Source organism: Eulemur rufifrons, chromosome 8 (assembly GCF_041146395.1).
Source record: "Eulemur rufifrons isolate Redbay chromosome 8, OSU_ERuf_1, whole genome shotgun sequence".
Classification (NCBI taxonomy): domain Eukaryota; kingdom Metazoa; phylum Chordata; class Mammalia; order Primates; family Lemuridae; genus Eulemur; species Eulemur rufifrons.
The window spans coordinates 2,735,566-2,748,561 of record NC_090990.1 but is presented as its reverse complement, the minus strand read 5'-3'; the positions used below and the strand labels follow the sequence as shown (position 1 = coordinate 2,748,561).

General features: G+C 60.4%; 1 protein-coding gene across 3 annotated transcripts in view; it reads left to right on the top strand.

Moving 5' to 3' along the window:
- The window catches only part of ACOT7 (acyl-CoA thioesterase 7), a 102,062-nt gene extending 96,123 nt beyond the window's left edge, over positions 1 to 5,939 (top strand). For all 3 annotated transcript variants that reach the window (XM_069477283.1, XM_069477281.1, XM_069477282.1), the window contains exon 9: positions 5,522 to 5,939. In XM_069477283.1, the coding sequence (XP_069333384.1) occupies positions 5,522 to 5,620 (99 nt within the window). In that variant the 3' untranslated portion in view covers positions 5,621 to 5,939. The remainder of the gene's footprint in view (positions 1 to 5,521) is intronic.
- The last annotated feature ends 7,057 nt before the right edge of the window (positions 5,940 to 12,996 follow it).

The following is a 12,996-nucleotide window of genomic DNA, read 5'->3' as shown; positions in this document are numbered from 1 at the left end:
TTCACCTGGTGGCTGGACGGCCCTGCCTGTCCCCTCCATGGCAGCTAAGCAGCTGTGGGTGCAGGTGGGCTGCAGGCTCCTCCCAGGAGCACCGTCCTTCCCCCTCTACCGTCCAGACCCTCGAGGTTCGCCAGCTTCCCCGCTTCCTGCCGGTAGGTCCCAGCCCCAAGAGCCTGTCGCATGGAGTGACCTGGGGGCAGCTGAATCGCTGCCCACCTCCTGTGTTGCTTTGGGCAAGTTACTCAGCCTCTCTCTGCTTCACTTCTTCATGGGTAAGAGGGGACCAGTAATAATCTTGATGCTGCTTCTCATAGGTTGTCGTGACAGCTCTAACGTGCCTGCAGCGGGCCTGGCGTGCGGAAGGACTCCCTCGATGCCCGCCGCTCCCTGACAGCTGGTTGCCCAGAGAACGTCCTCATCGCCCTGGTCCAGCCCCGAGTTTATGTGCGGGCACAGCCGCTGTGGGGCAGAGGGCAGGAAGGCGCTGCCCTGCCGTGCTGGTGGGCCCCTCTCCTGGGGCCTGGGGGTCACTGGCCCCGGGAAGAGAGGAGGGCTGGGCTTCCTCCATCCGCAGCTGCCCTCCTAGGTCTAGTTGGGCTTTTTCCCTTTTCTTGCTTTTTAATTATGGAAAAGTTCAAATACATGCAAAAGGAGAGAGAAGAAGGATTATGTAGTTAGGAACTCGGGGCCAGTCTCGTTCGTCTGTAGCCCTGACCGCCTCCCCCACCCTCTTACTGTGAAGCAAATCTCAGACATCACGTGGTTGCCTTGGTGTTCCAGTGTCTCTAAAAGATAAGGTCTCTGTTCAGAGTGTCCTTGGCCTATTCTCACAGTGGACTGGCCTCCAGGGAGTGGACCTGGGCAGCCCCTTGCCCCGCACAGGCCCGGCCTGCAGGCCCAGTCTCCCTCCTCACAGTTGCCGCAGAACCACCGATGGCCCGGGCTCGGGCTCTGGTGTGCACGTGTGTCCTTCCTAGAAAATCACCAAGAATCCCAGCCTCCTGGAGCCTGGAGTGAGAAGGTGTCTTAGACCACTGATGCTGTTTTCACCAAGAGCCATTAACTGGATGGCTTATAAACAACAGAAAATTATTTCTCCCAGTTCTGGAGGCTGGGAAGTTCAAGATCAAGGTGGTGACAGATTTGGTGTCTGGTGAGGGCCCCTTCCTGGTTCACAGATGGCGTCTTCTCATTTTGTCCTCACGTGTGGAAGGGGCGAGGATCTCTCTCGGCCTGTTGTGTAAGGGCAGCGATCGCACTCAGGAGGACTCCCTGTGACCTGCTCACCCCCGGATACCCTCGCCTTGGCGGTCGGCACTTCAGCATGTGTGTTTAGGTGGCACAAGCATTCAGACCGTAGCAGAAGAGACCCAGAAGGTCATGCAGTTGACCCCTCCACCTTCATAGCAGGTCATTTGCCACTAATGGCAGCCACCATCCACTGATGTGGCTCCTCACCTCCACAACCCTGGGAGGACAGACTCTTCTCCCCATTTCACAGATGAGGAAGCTGAAGTGCAGGGCGATAAGGAACTTGCCCGAGAGTCCACCAGTGTTCTGTGGCAGAGCATGGCGGGTCTCTGATGAGCACTGTCCCCTCTGCCAGTCCCCTGGGGCAGCCATCCTGGTGACAAGGCCTGGCCCTGCCAGGTGGTGAGTCTGACCAGGTGGGGGATGACCCTGGGTACATTCTGTGTGTTGTCAGCTAGAACATCAGCCCCCCCAGGACAGGGTCCCCAGTGCCCGGCTGCGCAGGGGGTACTCCCTACGCGTGTGTGGACTGAGCGAATCGGGGCGTGGTCGCTGGAGCAGAGGAAGCGTCTGGTTTCAATCCAGCGAGCGTTTCCTCCGCCCAGCTGCCCCTGAGTGTGCCAGGATTTGGGGGGGGGGGGCACCCACCATGCCAAACCTTTCCCTTTTTACTTCCTGTAAACCAAATGAGAGAGTTCACACCTCTGTGGCAGTTTTGCGTTCTAACAGCTTTATTAAGATGTAACCACATACCATGCAGTTCACCCATTTAAAGAATACAAGTCAGCGGTTTTCAGTATATTTACCATGGTGGCCATCCATCACCACATGGATTTTAGGACATTTTATCATCTCAGCACAAAACACTGCACCCCTTAGCCATCACCGGTCCCCACCCCTCCATCCCCACAGCCCCTGGCAACCACAGATCCACTCTCTGTCTGCGGACTTGCCCATTCTGGACATTTTGCGCAGATGGGCTCAGTCAGTAGGTCGTCCTTTGTGACTGGCTGCTTTCACCATCAGTGTCGTTTTTTAATGACTGATGTCGAACAAGGACCGCTAGGAGGAATCTGGTCCTCACAGCAACCCTGTCAGGTGGGCACTGGCTCGAGTTACAGACGAGAAACGTAGGTGAATTGTGTGAGGCCATAGGACCAGGAAGGGTGCGCCGGGAAAGGAGGCCAGGCCGGTTTCTGGGCAGAACAAAGAGGCCACTCCAGGAAGGGCGCACAGTAGGGCAGGGCCCTGAGGTGGGCAGGCCTGCGCCCTGGCCTGTGCCTGAAGCTGCCCATTCCGGAGGCCACGCAGAGCTTGGTCACAGGTTCCATCCAAGGCTGTCAAGGCCAGCTTTGAGGGCACATGGGGCATGCTTTTGACAGAAGGACATGGGTACCAGTTACCATTCAGCCAACTGCAAGGTGGTAGTGGGGTTCCTTAGGAAAGGGGCTCCCTGCCCAACTCCGTTTGGGAATGCCCGAATTAAACAAAGTTAAACAGATTTATCTTACTTTGAGATTCTCAGAACCTTGATTCTAGCGTGCATTGTTTAAAGAGGCCATTTAGAGTGTGCAGGTTCTCAAACCTACCTGGCCACAGACCACCAGAAAGGATTCATTTCCCACTAGAGTTGGGGATATAGAGGCCAGGGGAGGCCCGGAGACCACCAAGACCCTCAGGCCTGCTACAGGCTTGTGGTTGCCATGACAATGCCAGCGGGGCGGTGCCCAGTGTGGGTGGAAAGCCCACAGGGATCACAGACACAGACAGGCAAGTGTCTCCTGGGCCCAGCCGCCATCCAGGGCACCCGTGAGGGTGTCGGCTCCACAGAGCCATTTGCCACCTCTCCCTTGGCCCCCGGGCCCCTCTGGCCCTGAGAGCACTTGGCTGGTGACCCAGGTACTTGGGGACCAAGCTCCTTGCCAGTCACCCACGTCTGCATGTTTCCAGAAAGTCTCCTCATATCGGGCAGGGCCTGGCTCCGATGCACTGGGCAGAGGACTCCCCTCTCCGCGTCCCCCCTCTGTCCTGCTGCCTGTCCTGAGCCAGCCTCACACGCTTTTCCTGTTGAGGGTTCTTTTTCTTTCCAAGCTGCTGCTTTCTTCTCCCTGGGGGCAGATACTCCACCAGCTAGAGGGACACCTGCAGCAGAGACGGGCCAGGCCTTCAGACTGGGAGGAAGCTTGGTGCCCCCTTCTTTGGCTCTCCTGCTCTTAGCCCCGGCTGTCCCCCAGGGCCACAGTCACTCTAAAGCCAGCACAACCCAGCAGCCAGCCCCACCAGGCCCCGACTCCCTGCTTCCGAGCTCTGGGACCCCACACTCACTCCAGCGTTTGCTCCACCCACTCAGGGTCCTCCCGGAGGTAGGCAGGAAGCCGGGCTGTGGGCTGCTGCTCCTCTGTTGGTCACCGCGGGGGGGATGGGAGCCGCTGGTTTTCCTCCCCCACACCAAGCAAATTCCATGGGGAAGTCGAGGGAGAAGGAAAAGCTCCTGCTGTCCTGGCCTGTCGGCCTTGACCTTGCATTCTTGGCCACCTCTCATGACCCCCATCGGGGCAGGCCCTACCGCACAGAGTGTGGTCCATGGGCCAGCAGCATCACGTCACTCTAGAGCTTGTTAGAAATGCATCTTAGCTCCCAGACCCACGGGATCAGAATCCGCATTGACAGGCTCCCCAGGTGATTCTTGTGCGCATGATCCAGCCCCTTCTGCTGGGTGTGCACAGAACCTTCCTCGGAGCCCAACAGGGTTCGGCTGAGGCTTCCTGGGGCCCCCATCAGCAGCAGTGCGGGCTCGAGCCCTCCAGCCCCCAGGAAGCCCAGGGGTCTTGCCCCCTTAGAACTGCTGCTGAAACAGAGAAAGGACATTTTATTTTCCCTGGGCTATTTCAGGTCAAATTGTATAGCCTCAAATTTTATTTTTAAAAAAGGTAGCCAGAGATTAAACCAGAACAGCAGGAGGGATTCTTCAATAAAGTGTCTTGGAAAAGCCACCACTTTTCCTGTGTGCACTGAGGACTCTTCAAACGGGAACCAGAACCAATGGAAGGAGCAACATCCTGTTTCTTTAAAATCCCGAATGTTCCGTTGGCTCCAGGCCGGCAAGGTTTTGACAGTTTACACCTGGTGACATTTAGAGAACAATTTTGGACAAAGCTAAGGGGGAGGAAATATTTGGTATAACTTGACATTACATCCTCTGGCTGGTGGTTCTTTCTTTTGCCAATATACCATTTGTCTATAAAACACTTAGGCCTAAAAATAGCTGCTGGAGTTTGGTGTCATTGTGGATGAAGGGCAACTGCCCCATTTTTTTGGCTTTCATGCACCCTCAAAATGTTTCAACGAAATGTCGTCCCAAAGGAATTAGCACAGCCCATTAAACCTGAATTTCCGGCCAGGGCAGGACCAGGCAGAACTTTGCAGTGGGACAGATGGGGCCTCGAAAGTGACCACCTACCGTTCCTGGGGCAGCATCTGCCCAGGGGCCACAAGACTTAGTCGCCAAGCCAGGCCACTCTGAGAGGGAAAGGGGGTGCCCTTCAATCCCAGCAGGTCAGCAGTCATGAACTAGGAGCATCCTGGGCGATGCCCAGTCTTTGGCTTTGGGGAGCCGGGGATGCTGTGCTGGCCGTGACCTTGAGCAGGCAAGTGCCCTGAACCAGCAGCAGCAGTGCCAGCTTTGTGGGAAGGGAGCCCCACCGCCACACCCTGGGCCGTGCGGACACTCAGGAAGCAGTCCCTGGGACCCGAGGCGCCCTTCTTTCTCATTGCTGCTTAAGCAGCTGGGTCCCCATGTTCAGGGGGCAGAACCACTGACCAGCCTGGCTTTAGCCCACAAGCAGCCGGCATTCCCTGGGAGGGGAGCTAAGGTGGGGTCCCTCCCTCCCTCCCTTCCTCTCCACTCACACTCGGCTCAAACTTTAGACCTTCCCTCCCACGGTTCATTATCGAGTACATTTTCAGTTGAAGTTCATTACGAAAGAGACTGGGCTTGGAATTCCAGCCACTGTGAAAGGTGACGTGGGGTGTCCACAGGGCTCAGTGACCCTGTTTACCGCTCCTGAGCCCACCATGCCCTCCGTGTCCCCTCGACCTAGCAGATGGGCCCTACAGGAAGATGGGGCATGAGGCCAGCAGAGCTGGGCGGGGTCCTCTGCGCCGTCCTGGGGGTGCAGGTCCGCAGGTGGGGCAGCTGGCTCTGAGGGCAGCAGGCACACAGCACGGTCCTGCGGTGTCTCTAACCTGCCTGTCTCTGTGTGCCCCGCAGCCCGAGACCGAGGACGAGAAGAAGCGCTTTGAGGAAGGCAAAGGGCGGTACCTGCAGATGAAGGCAAAGCGACAGGGCCAAGCAGAGCCTCAGGCCTAGACCCCTCCTCCTGCCGCCAGGCCTCGAGGAGCTATGGCAACAGACCCTGTGTCCTGTCACTTAGAAGTTACCCCCTTGGCCAGAAACCCAATTCACATTGAGAGCTGTGTTGTGTGAAGTATTCGTATCGCAGTGTTAACCTATACTCTTTCCTGAAAACCTACACACCAAAGCTTTATTTATATCATTCCAGTGTAAACGCTACACAGTATTGTCCCAAACGCCAGGAGGCATTCCATGGAAACCCTGGGGAGTGCTCCCGAGCACGCTGCGGGTATGTGCGGGATCCAGCACTGCTAATAAAACCGCTGTTTGGCTGCAACCGTGTGTCCTGGTGGTCGTTTGTCCTGGGGGGCTGCCTTCCCACTGGGCATGGGATGTGGGCTTCGAGGGCTCCCTTGTGCAACCTCAGCCCTCCATTCCGGTGAGCTCGCTGCCGCCTGGGTCCCGCCCCACCTGGGTACCCACTCCGGCGTGTACCCCAGAACCTCAGGCGCAGCTGCACTGATTCACATCTGGCAAGCGACTTGCCGGCTGGAGAGAACGCCCGTGTCCTGTGGGGCCCTGGTTCCTCGTCCTGGCCCCAGGGCCCCACCCTACTCCCTGGGCCTCAGAGGCAGCCTAGACCCTGGGAGGGTGTGGCCTCGGGGCACCCCACTTCTCCACCGACTTGACTTGTGCAGGTGCCAGCTCTGAGCCTGTGTGGCTCTCCCGTGAACGGGGCAGGACCCTCTCGGTGCTCCTGAGGCCTCAGGGAGGTGATGTGTGGGCAGAGCCGAACACGGCCTGGCCTGAGGACATGTGGGAGCCCCACCCTGGCCCCAGCCTCTCCTCACCAGAAATTGCCCAGACACCCCTGCTGGAGCCCTGGACCCTGTGTCTGACATGGAAACTCCCCCAGAGTGGCTGGGAGACACTGGGATGAGTGTGGGGGGGGGTCTGAGGCACAGTGTGTGTGTCAGTGCTGTTGGTGTGAATCTCTGCATGTGTATATACGGTGTCACTGTGTGTACACATGTCACTGGCAACATATCTGTCACTGCATCTCTGTGTGTGTGGTGTGCGGGCACCTGTGTGTATCGGTTCCCGTGTGCATCTGCCAGCAGCCTCGGGGCAGATTAGCAGCCAAGGCCACGGCAGGGTCCAGGACCCCACCCACATCCATGGCTGAGAAAGGTCCCTCCACCAAGCACCCCTGGAGGTGGCACCTGGGAGAATGTTCCCGACAGGCTCATCCCGAAGCCTGAACATCTGTCCCGCCGCCTAGAGTAGACCAGCCGGCCAACAGCGGCAGCCTTGCGCAAGGCTCCCTCGGCCCCTGGAGAGAGCACTCGGCTCCAGATGTGCCCAAACACCCGCCAAGAGCTTCGGAATCTGTCTCAGGCCCCGGTCCCAGCTGACAGGGTTATTTCTGGCCTCGGAGCAGGGGGAGGGAATAAGCCCAGCCACATGAAGCCACAGCCACCGGACTCTGCCCCTCGGCCCCCTGGGGCCCCCAGCTCCACCCATGACCCATGCTGAGGTGGCAGCCTGGGCTCAGCACGATGAGGAGGCTGGCTGCCCTTTGAAATGAGCAGCTGGGCCAGCCCAGGCCAGTCACCAAGCTGAAACCAGAGCTGGCCATGCATCCCCAGCAGTGCCAGAGCCCGGGGGCTCACCAAGGGGAGCAGGTCCCTAAAACCTCTACATCCTTCATAAGAAGGTGGGCCCTGGCATCAGACTCCCTAGCTCAGTCCTGGTTTGGCACTCGACCCTGCAGCTTTGGGCAAACCTGGGACCTAAAAACTACCCGCCAAGTTCGTGAAGCACTTAGCACCAGGCCCCTCGCCCAGAGCCAGCGGAGGCCAAGGCAGAGGCACCAACCGACAGAGGCCTGCGACAGCAGTGGCTGAGCCGGGCTGGCGGGGAGGGAGATCTGGGCCACAGGCCTGGGGCAGGCTGCCCTCTGCCAGTGGTGCAGCAGCATGGCTTTCGGTGGCCAAAGTGCCTATGACTTTGCCATAGAAACGCCACACTAGATTCAGCTACCCTGCGCCAGCCTCGCATTGCTGGTGGCCTACGTATGACAGGGCTGCCTGTGGGGGAGCTGGCCTGTCCATGCAGGGATCTTGGGGTGCTGAGGCCCTGACCACCGTAGAAGCCACAGAGAACAGGAAAGTGGGCATGGCCCTGGCTCCTCCTTCCAGCCCCCCACATTATTGTAGAAACTTTGTCTACAAACACTTTTACTTTTGTCTCATAGGACGGACCCTAAGGCCACTCTGGGGCCCCTCAAAGCTGTTCAGGGAGCTGGGATGTGAGGACGGTTTAGGCGTGTGCAGGAGCCAGGCTATGGAGTACTTCGGACATCCCTGCCCAACTCTCTCATGCTTTGAGGGGTCTCCAGAGGCCCCCATCAAGGGGTTGGAGGGTCTCCCCAGTCTGTGGGTGACAGCATGTGCCCTACTAGTAGGAGTGTAGCGGGAGGGGAGGCTCCGGAGGGAAGGGAGGGAGAGCGGCTGGGGTGCTGGGCTGCAGACCCTGGCTCTCCCAGCGGCCTGGTGTGGTCAGAGCTTCACAGAGAACGTCGCTGAGACCCGGGGGGAGGGGGGGGGGCGGCAACCACTGGGAGTCCCGCGGTCCACTCGCTCATTCCCTCCGCGGACCCCAGGGCCCACGCATAAGTTTGAGTCCTTGGCTGGCTCAACCTGGTTTCTCCCCGCCCCAGCTCCTGACCCAAGTCCGGTTCCTAGGAGCCGCTGGTCCTCAGGCCCCGCGCCCTCTCCACGCCCCGCTCCGGTCGCTCATCTTAGACGTGGCTTCCTCCGGGGAAGGCCTTCCGGAGCCCCCACCCCAGCCCCAGGTTCCCGCTGTCCTTTCCCGCCCCAGCTCCCTCGGGCCCGCGACCCCCGCGCTCGGGGTCTGAGTCTTCCCCAGGCGGGGCGGGAGTGTGGACAGACCCAAGATGGGAGCGGGGGGCGGCGGCGGGGGCGGCGGCGGGGGTGCGCAGGGGCTGCAGACCGCCGGGCAGGCGGACTGACCGACGGACGCGGCCGCGCCTCCGAGCGGGCGGGGGCGGGCGGCGCCGGGTGGAGACATGCGCCCTGCCCGCCCCCCGCCCCCGCCCCCGGCCGCCCGAGCAGCCAGCCGAGCGGCGGGAGCCGAGCGCGGCGGCAGAGGCGCCGAGGGAGGGAAAAAGGGAGGGAAGGAGGGGGGGTGGCGGGGCCGCGCCGAGGGGAGGGAGGGGGCGGCGGAGCCGAGCCGAGCCGAGCGGAGCGCGCCGGCCGCCCGTGGCCGCTGCCAGCATGCCCCGGCCCGCTGGCCGCTCGGCCGCCAGCCACCCCCGCGGCCCTCGGCGGCCGGCGCTCGGCCGGGGGTCGCGGGAGCCGCAGCCGGAGCCGGAGGCGGGAGCAGCGAGCAGGAGCCCTGGGCGCCCGAATGCAGGGTGAGCGCCGCCGCCCTGGCCCGGGGGCGGCCGGGCGGGAGGACCCCGGCGGGAGGGGGGCGTCCGTGCTCTGTTGGTCGCGGGCTCTGCCCGAGGGGCTGCGAGCCCGCTTAGGACTGGCACCCCCCCAACTTGGGGACCTTCAGGGTAACTTCCCCCCGGGCCAGCCCCTCCCTCCGCCCTAACCCCCCCACCCGCCTGCAGGCCTAGCAACGCCGCCCCGGGGTTGCTGAGGGGGTGGATCTGAAGGTCCCGGGCCCACCCCTGCCCAGCGCAACCTGGAGGGTCCCCGGCGCCTCAATCCCGCCAGCATCTGGTTCCCCTGGCTGTCACGCGGACGCGCCCTCGGAGTCGGGCAGGATTAGGGGGACCCGCAGGCGGGAGCGCGCAGGTTAGGGACCGGGGAGGGAGCGGGAGGATCGAAGCCCCGGAGGGTCCGACGCAGGGGTGGGGGTGGGCTGGGGGGGGCGTGCCGCAGGTGTGGAGGCCACGCGCCGCGCGTCCCGCCCCGGGCGGCGGCCAGGCCGGGCCCTGCAGGACCGACGGGCGGCAGCGTGGGCACAGCCCAGCGTGGGGGCGGGAACCCGGGCTGCAGGCCCGCGCGAGCCGGAGGACGCAGCCTGCCGGAGCCCGGGGAATCCTTTCAAGTTCTGGGTTCTCTTTGTGGCGCAATGGAGCCCCGGGGCCACGCGGCCTCATTGGCCCCGGGCCTTGACGTCACGCCGCGTCCCCGCCCTCGGACCCTGTGGAGGGACTCTTCGTGGCTCTGGCGGGTCCCAGGCCGGTCACACCTGCAGTCTGCCCTGCTGTAGGGCCAGCGCGGGTCGGCTTCTGGGCGGGGAGGCGGGAGGCTCTATCCTGAAATGCTCCGAGGTGCTTTGAGTTCGATGCGGGAGAAACTTTCCAGCAGGGGACAGCGACATCCTGGTTGCAGACCGCAGTGGTAGGATCCCAGCCTGGGGTCTGGCCCCTAGTGGCTGCTGCTCCCTGTGAAGAATGAACAGTGGGTGTGTGATCGGTGGGTCTGTGGTCACTGACCCAGCAGGGGGGACACCCTGTCACTCTGTGCTTGAAGACCTGGTATCCACCCCCCACCATCACCCTCAGGGACATTCCTCCCCCATCCCAGGACCACAGTGCTCAGGATTGCTGGGCCCCAAACCCAGCTCTGACACTCCTGTCTGTGTTGCCCTGAGCTTCAAGCCACAGTGTTCCTACCTTCTATGTAGAACAGTGGGACTTGCCCTGCAGGAACAGGAGGCTCAGAAAGACCTCAGCTCAAGGGACAAAAAGGCACATGATGGCTTGGGCAAATGGTTTTACCTCTCTGCCTCTGCTGGATTATCTTTAAAATGAGGATGACAAAGGTATCCATCACACAGAATAGCTGGGGACAGTAACTGGAAGGAGTATGCCCGTTTCCAGGAGGATGATTCCTCCCCAACCCATGGGGCACATTTCCCTGCCCACAGACACAAGCCTTTCCCTACAGCAACACTCCGTTAGGCTAGACGAGGGGGAGAACAGGCACTGTGAAGGGTTGTGCTGCTGGCAGCTTGTGGCACCTTCCTGACCACCCCACACTGGTAGTCATTTCGTGGACAGGGTAGGCTGGACTGGGCCATGGTCACAGGGGTCAGACAGGGCCTGCTGGGCCTCCCAGTCTGGTGGCCACGGTAGCCCGATGCAGGTAGAAGGAGATTCTGGCCCATCAAGTGCCTGCCGAGTCCAGTTTCCTGTCGATACTGTAAAGACCATCGATGTCGACAGCTCTGCCCACAGCACTTACCCACAGTCTGCTCTGAACCCCCAGCAGGCTGCCAGGCACCCCAAAGGCTGGAGGCTGCCCTGTGGCCTCCTCACCCCTGAGGCTAGTCTGCCTCAAGTCCTGGTCCTGGTGAAAATGTATCTGCTTGCAGGTCTGAGGCTAACCCACACCTGCAAGCTCAGCATCTTGGCCCTTAAGAGACAGCATAGCTCAGTGAGCTGCAAGGGCTTTAAGATAGACATTTAGATGGCAAGCATTTATTGAGCACTTACTGCATGCCCTGCTCCATTCTAAGCACTTTTCCTGGCATAGTTCATTAACTACCCACAACACCTTTCAAGGTAGGTATCATCATGTCCAGTTTACAGATGAGAAAGCTGAGGCACAGAGTAGTCAAATAACCAGCTGAGGAGCTGGGGTTGGAGTCCAGCAGCCTCAGTCGAGTCCACACTTTCTCCCATACCATGTGGCCTTCACACTGCTGTCGAGAGGTTTGCTGGACACGTGAATGGCTGGTGGACAGTTCAGTGGGGCCACCCCACCTCCCTCACTGGGTCTGGGATGGGGAAGAGGAGGCTACTCTGCAAGCAGAAATCTAACAAATGTTTGCGAAGGAATTTCTCTGTCCCCTAGCCAGGAGGCCACTAAGGGGCCCTGGTGTCATCCAGACTAGACTCCTTCCCTGGGTCAGGGGCCTGGGGAGGTTCAGGGCAGGGGCACAAAGATGAATGAGACACATCCCTCAGGGGCCCCTGCATGTCCCGGGGAGTCGGGCTGCGGACAGACCAGCAGGGCACCCGCCAGCCAGCCAAGGTAGCATTGCTTTCGCAGCCTGAGGGCCAGGGCCCTGGCTAAGGATGTGCAGGCCGCTCCATCCCATGCTGCAGATAATTCCTCCTTGGGGATCCTGTGGCTGTGTCTGCTACAGTAAACACCCGTAAATATTACTGGCATGAGAAACAGCAAATGAGATTACATGGGCCCTCGGGTGAGAAAGGCCAAGTACATGTGAGCAGAGGGTGTCAGGCTGGGGGTGGGGGAGGAACTCACTGCCCAGCCCTCTGGCAGGATGGGGCACCTCCCAACACCTGCTTCCTACCCAGCGTCCTGGGTCTCTGGCTCACATCCAAAGGCAGTTGGCAGTTCCTCCTCAGGGTCAAGGTGCGGGCTATGGGCCATCTCCAAGCCCATGGTGCCCATGCTGTCCAGAGCATGATGCTGACCACCACCCCAGGACACCCACTGTGTGGGAGACCTAGGCCTAGAGCTTTGGAGTTGTGACGTCTGTCCACCCCAGCCTCCCTGTGGAAGAAGCATTATAGTCCCCGTTACAGGATGACAGGTGCAGGGACCTCCGTGCCACACAGCTACTGTCCTGGAGCTTTAATCCCAGCCGGGGTCCCGGCTGTGGAAGGCCAGCTGGGAGCTGACAGAGCACACTGCCCCCTCTCAGGATGGGCATGAGAGTGGTGACCAGCCCCCACCCCTGTCTTATAGGTCAGATGGGGGTCAGGAGAGGGGAAGGGAGGTTTAGGAGACATAATTGTCCCAGGCACGTCCTCGTTTGGCCAAGTGAAGTGGAATGAATCAAAGCAAGTCCCTGAGATGTCCACTGGGGAGGCCTGGCTTGGGCTGTTGGAGGATTTTGGAACATCTGATGGCAAGAGGGCTCTTTCTGGGATGGGGGCAGGACGTGGGGCCAGAGTGCCATCAGGGCCCAGCCTGCCTGGTTCCTTGAGGATGCAAGTGACCTGGAAGGAAGCCCAGATTCCAAGCCTTGACCAGTAGTGGGCAGAACTGAGGGGATGTACACTTATTGGACACCCCTGTATACAGCCCCCTTGGTGCCAGGGACCTCAGCAAAAGGCGCCAAGGGGTAGAAGGAGGGGTGTAGCAGTCTGGTGGGAGCCTCCCTTGTCTTAGTTGTTTGTGCTGCTGCAACAGAATACCTGAGCCTGGGTGATAATATATACAGAACAGGAACTTATTTCTCACCATTCTTGAGGCTGGGAGGTCCAAGATCAAGGTGCTGGCAGAGCCTGGTCTCTGCTCCAAGATGGTGCCTTGAATTCTGCATCTCCAGAGGGGAGGAACACTGTTCCTCACGCGGCAGAGGAATGGAAGAGCCAAGGGTGAGAACCCACTCCCAAAAGCCCCTTTGTAAAGGCATTAAATCCACCCACG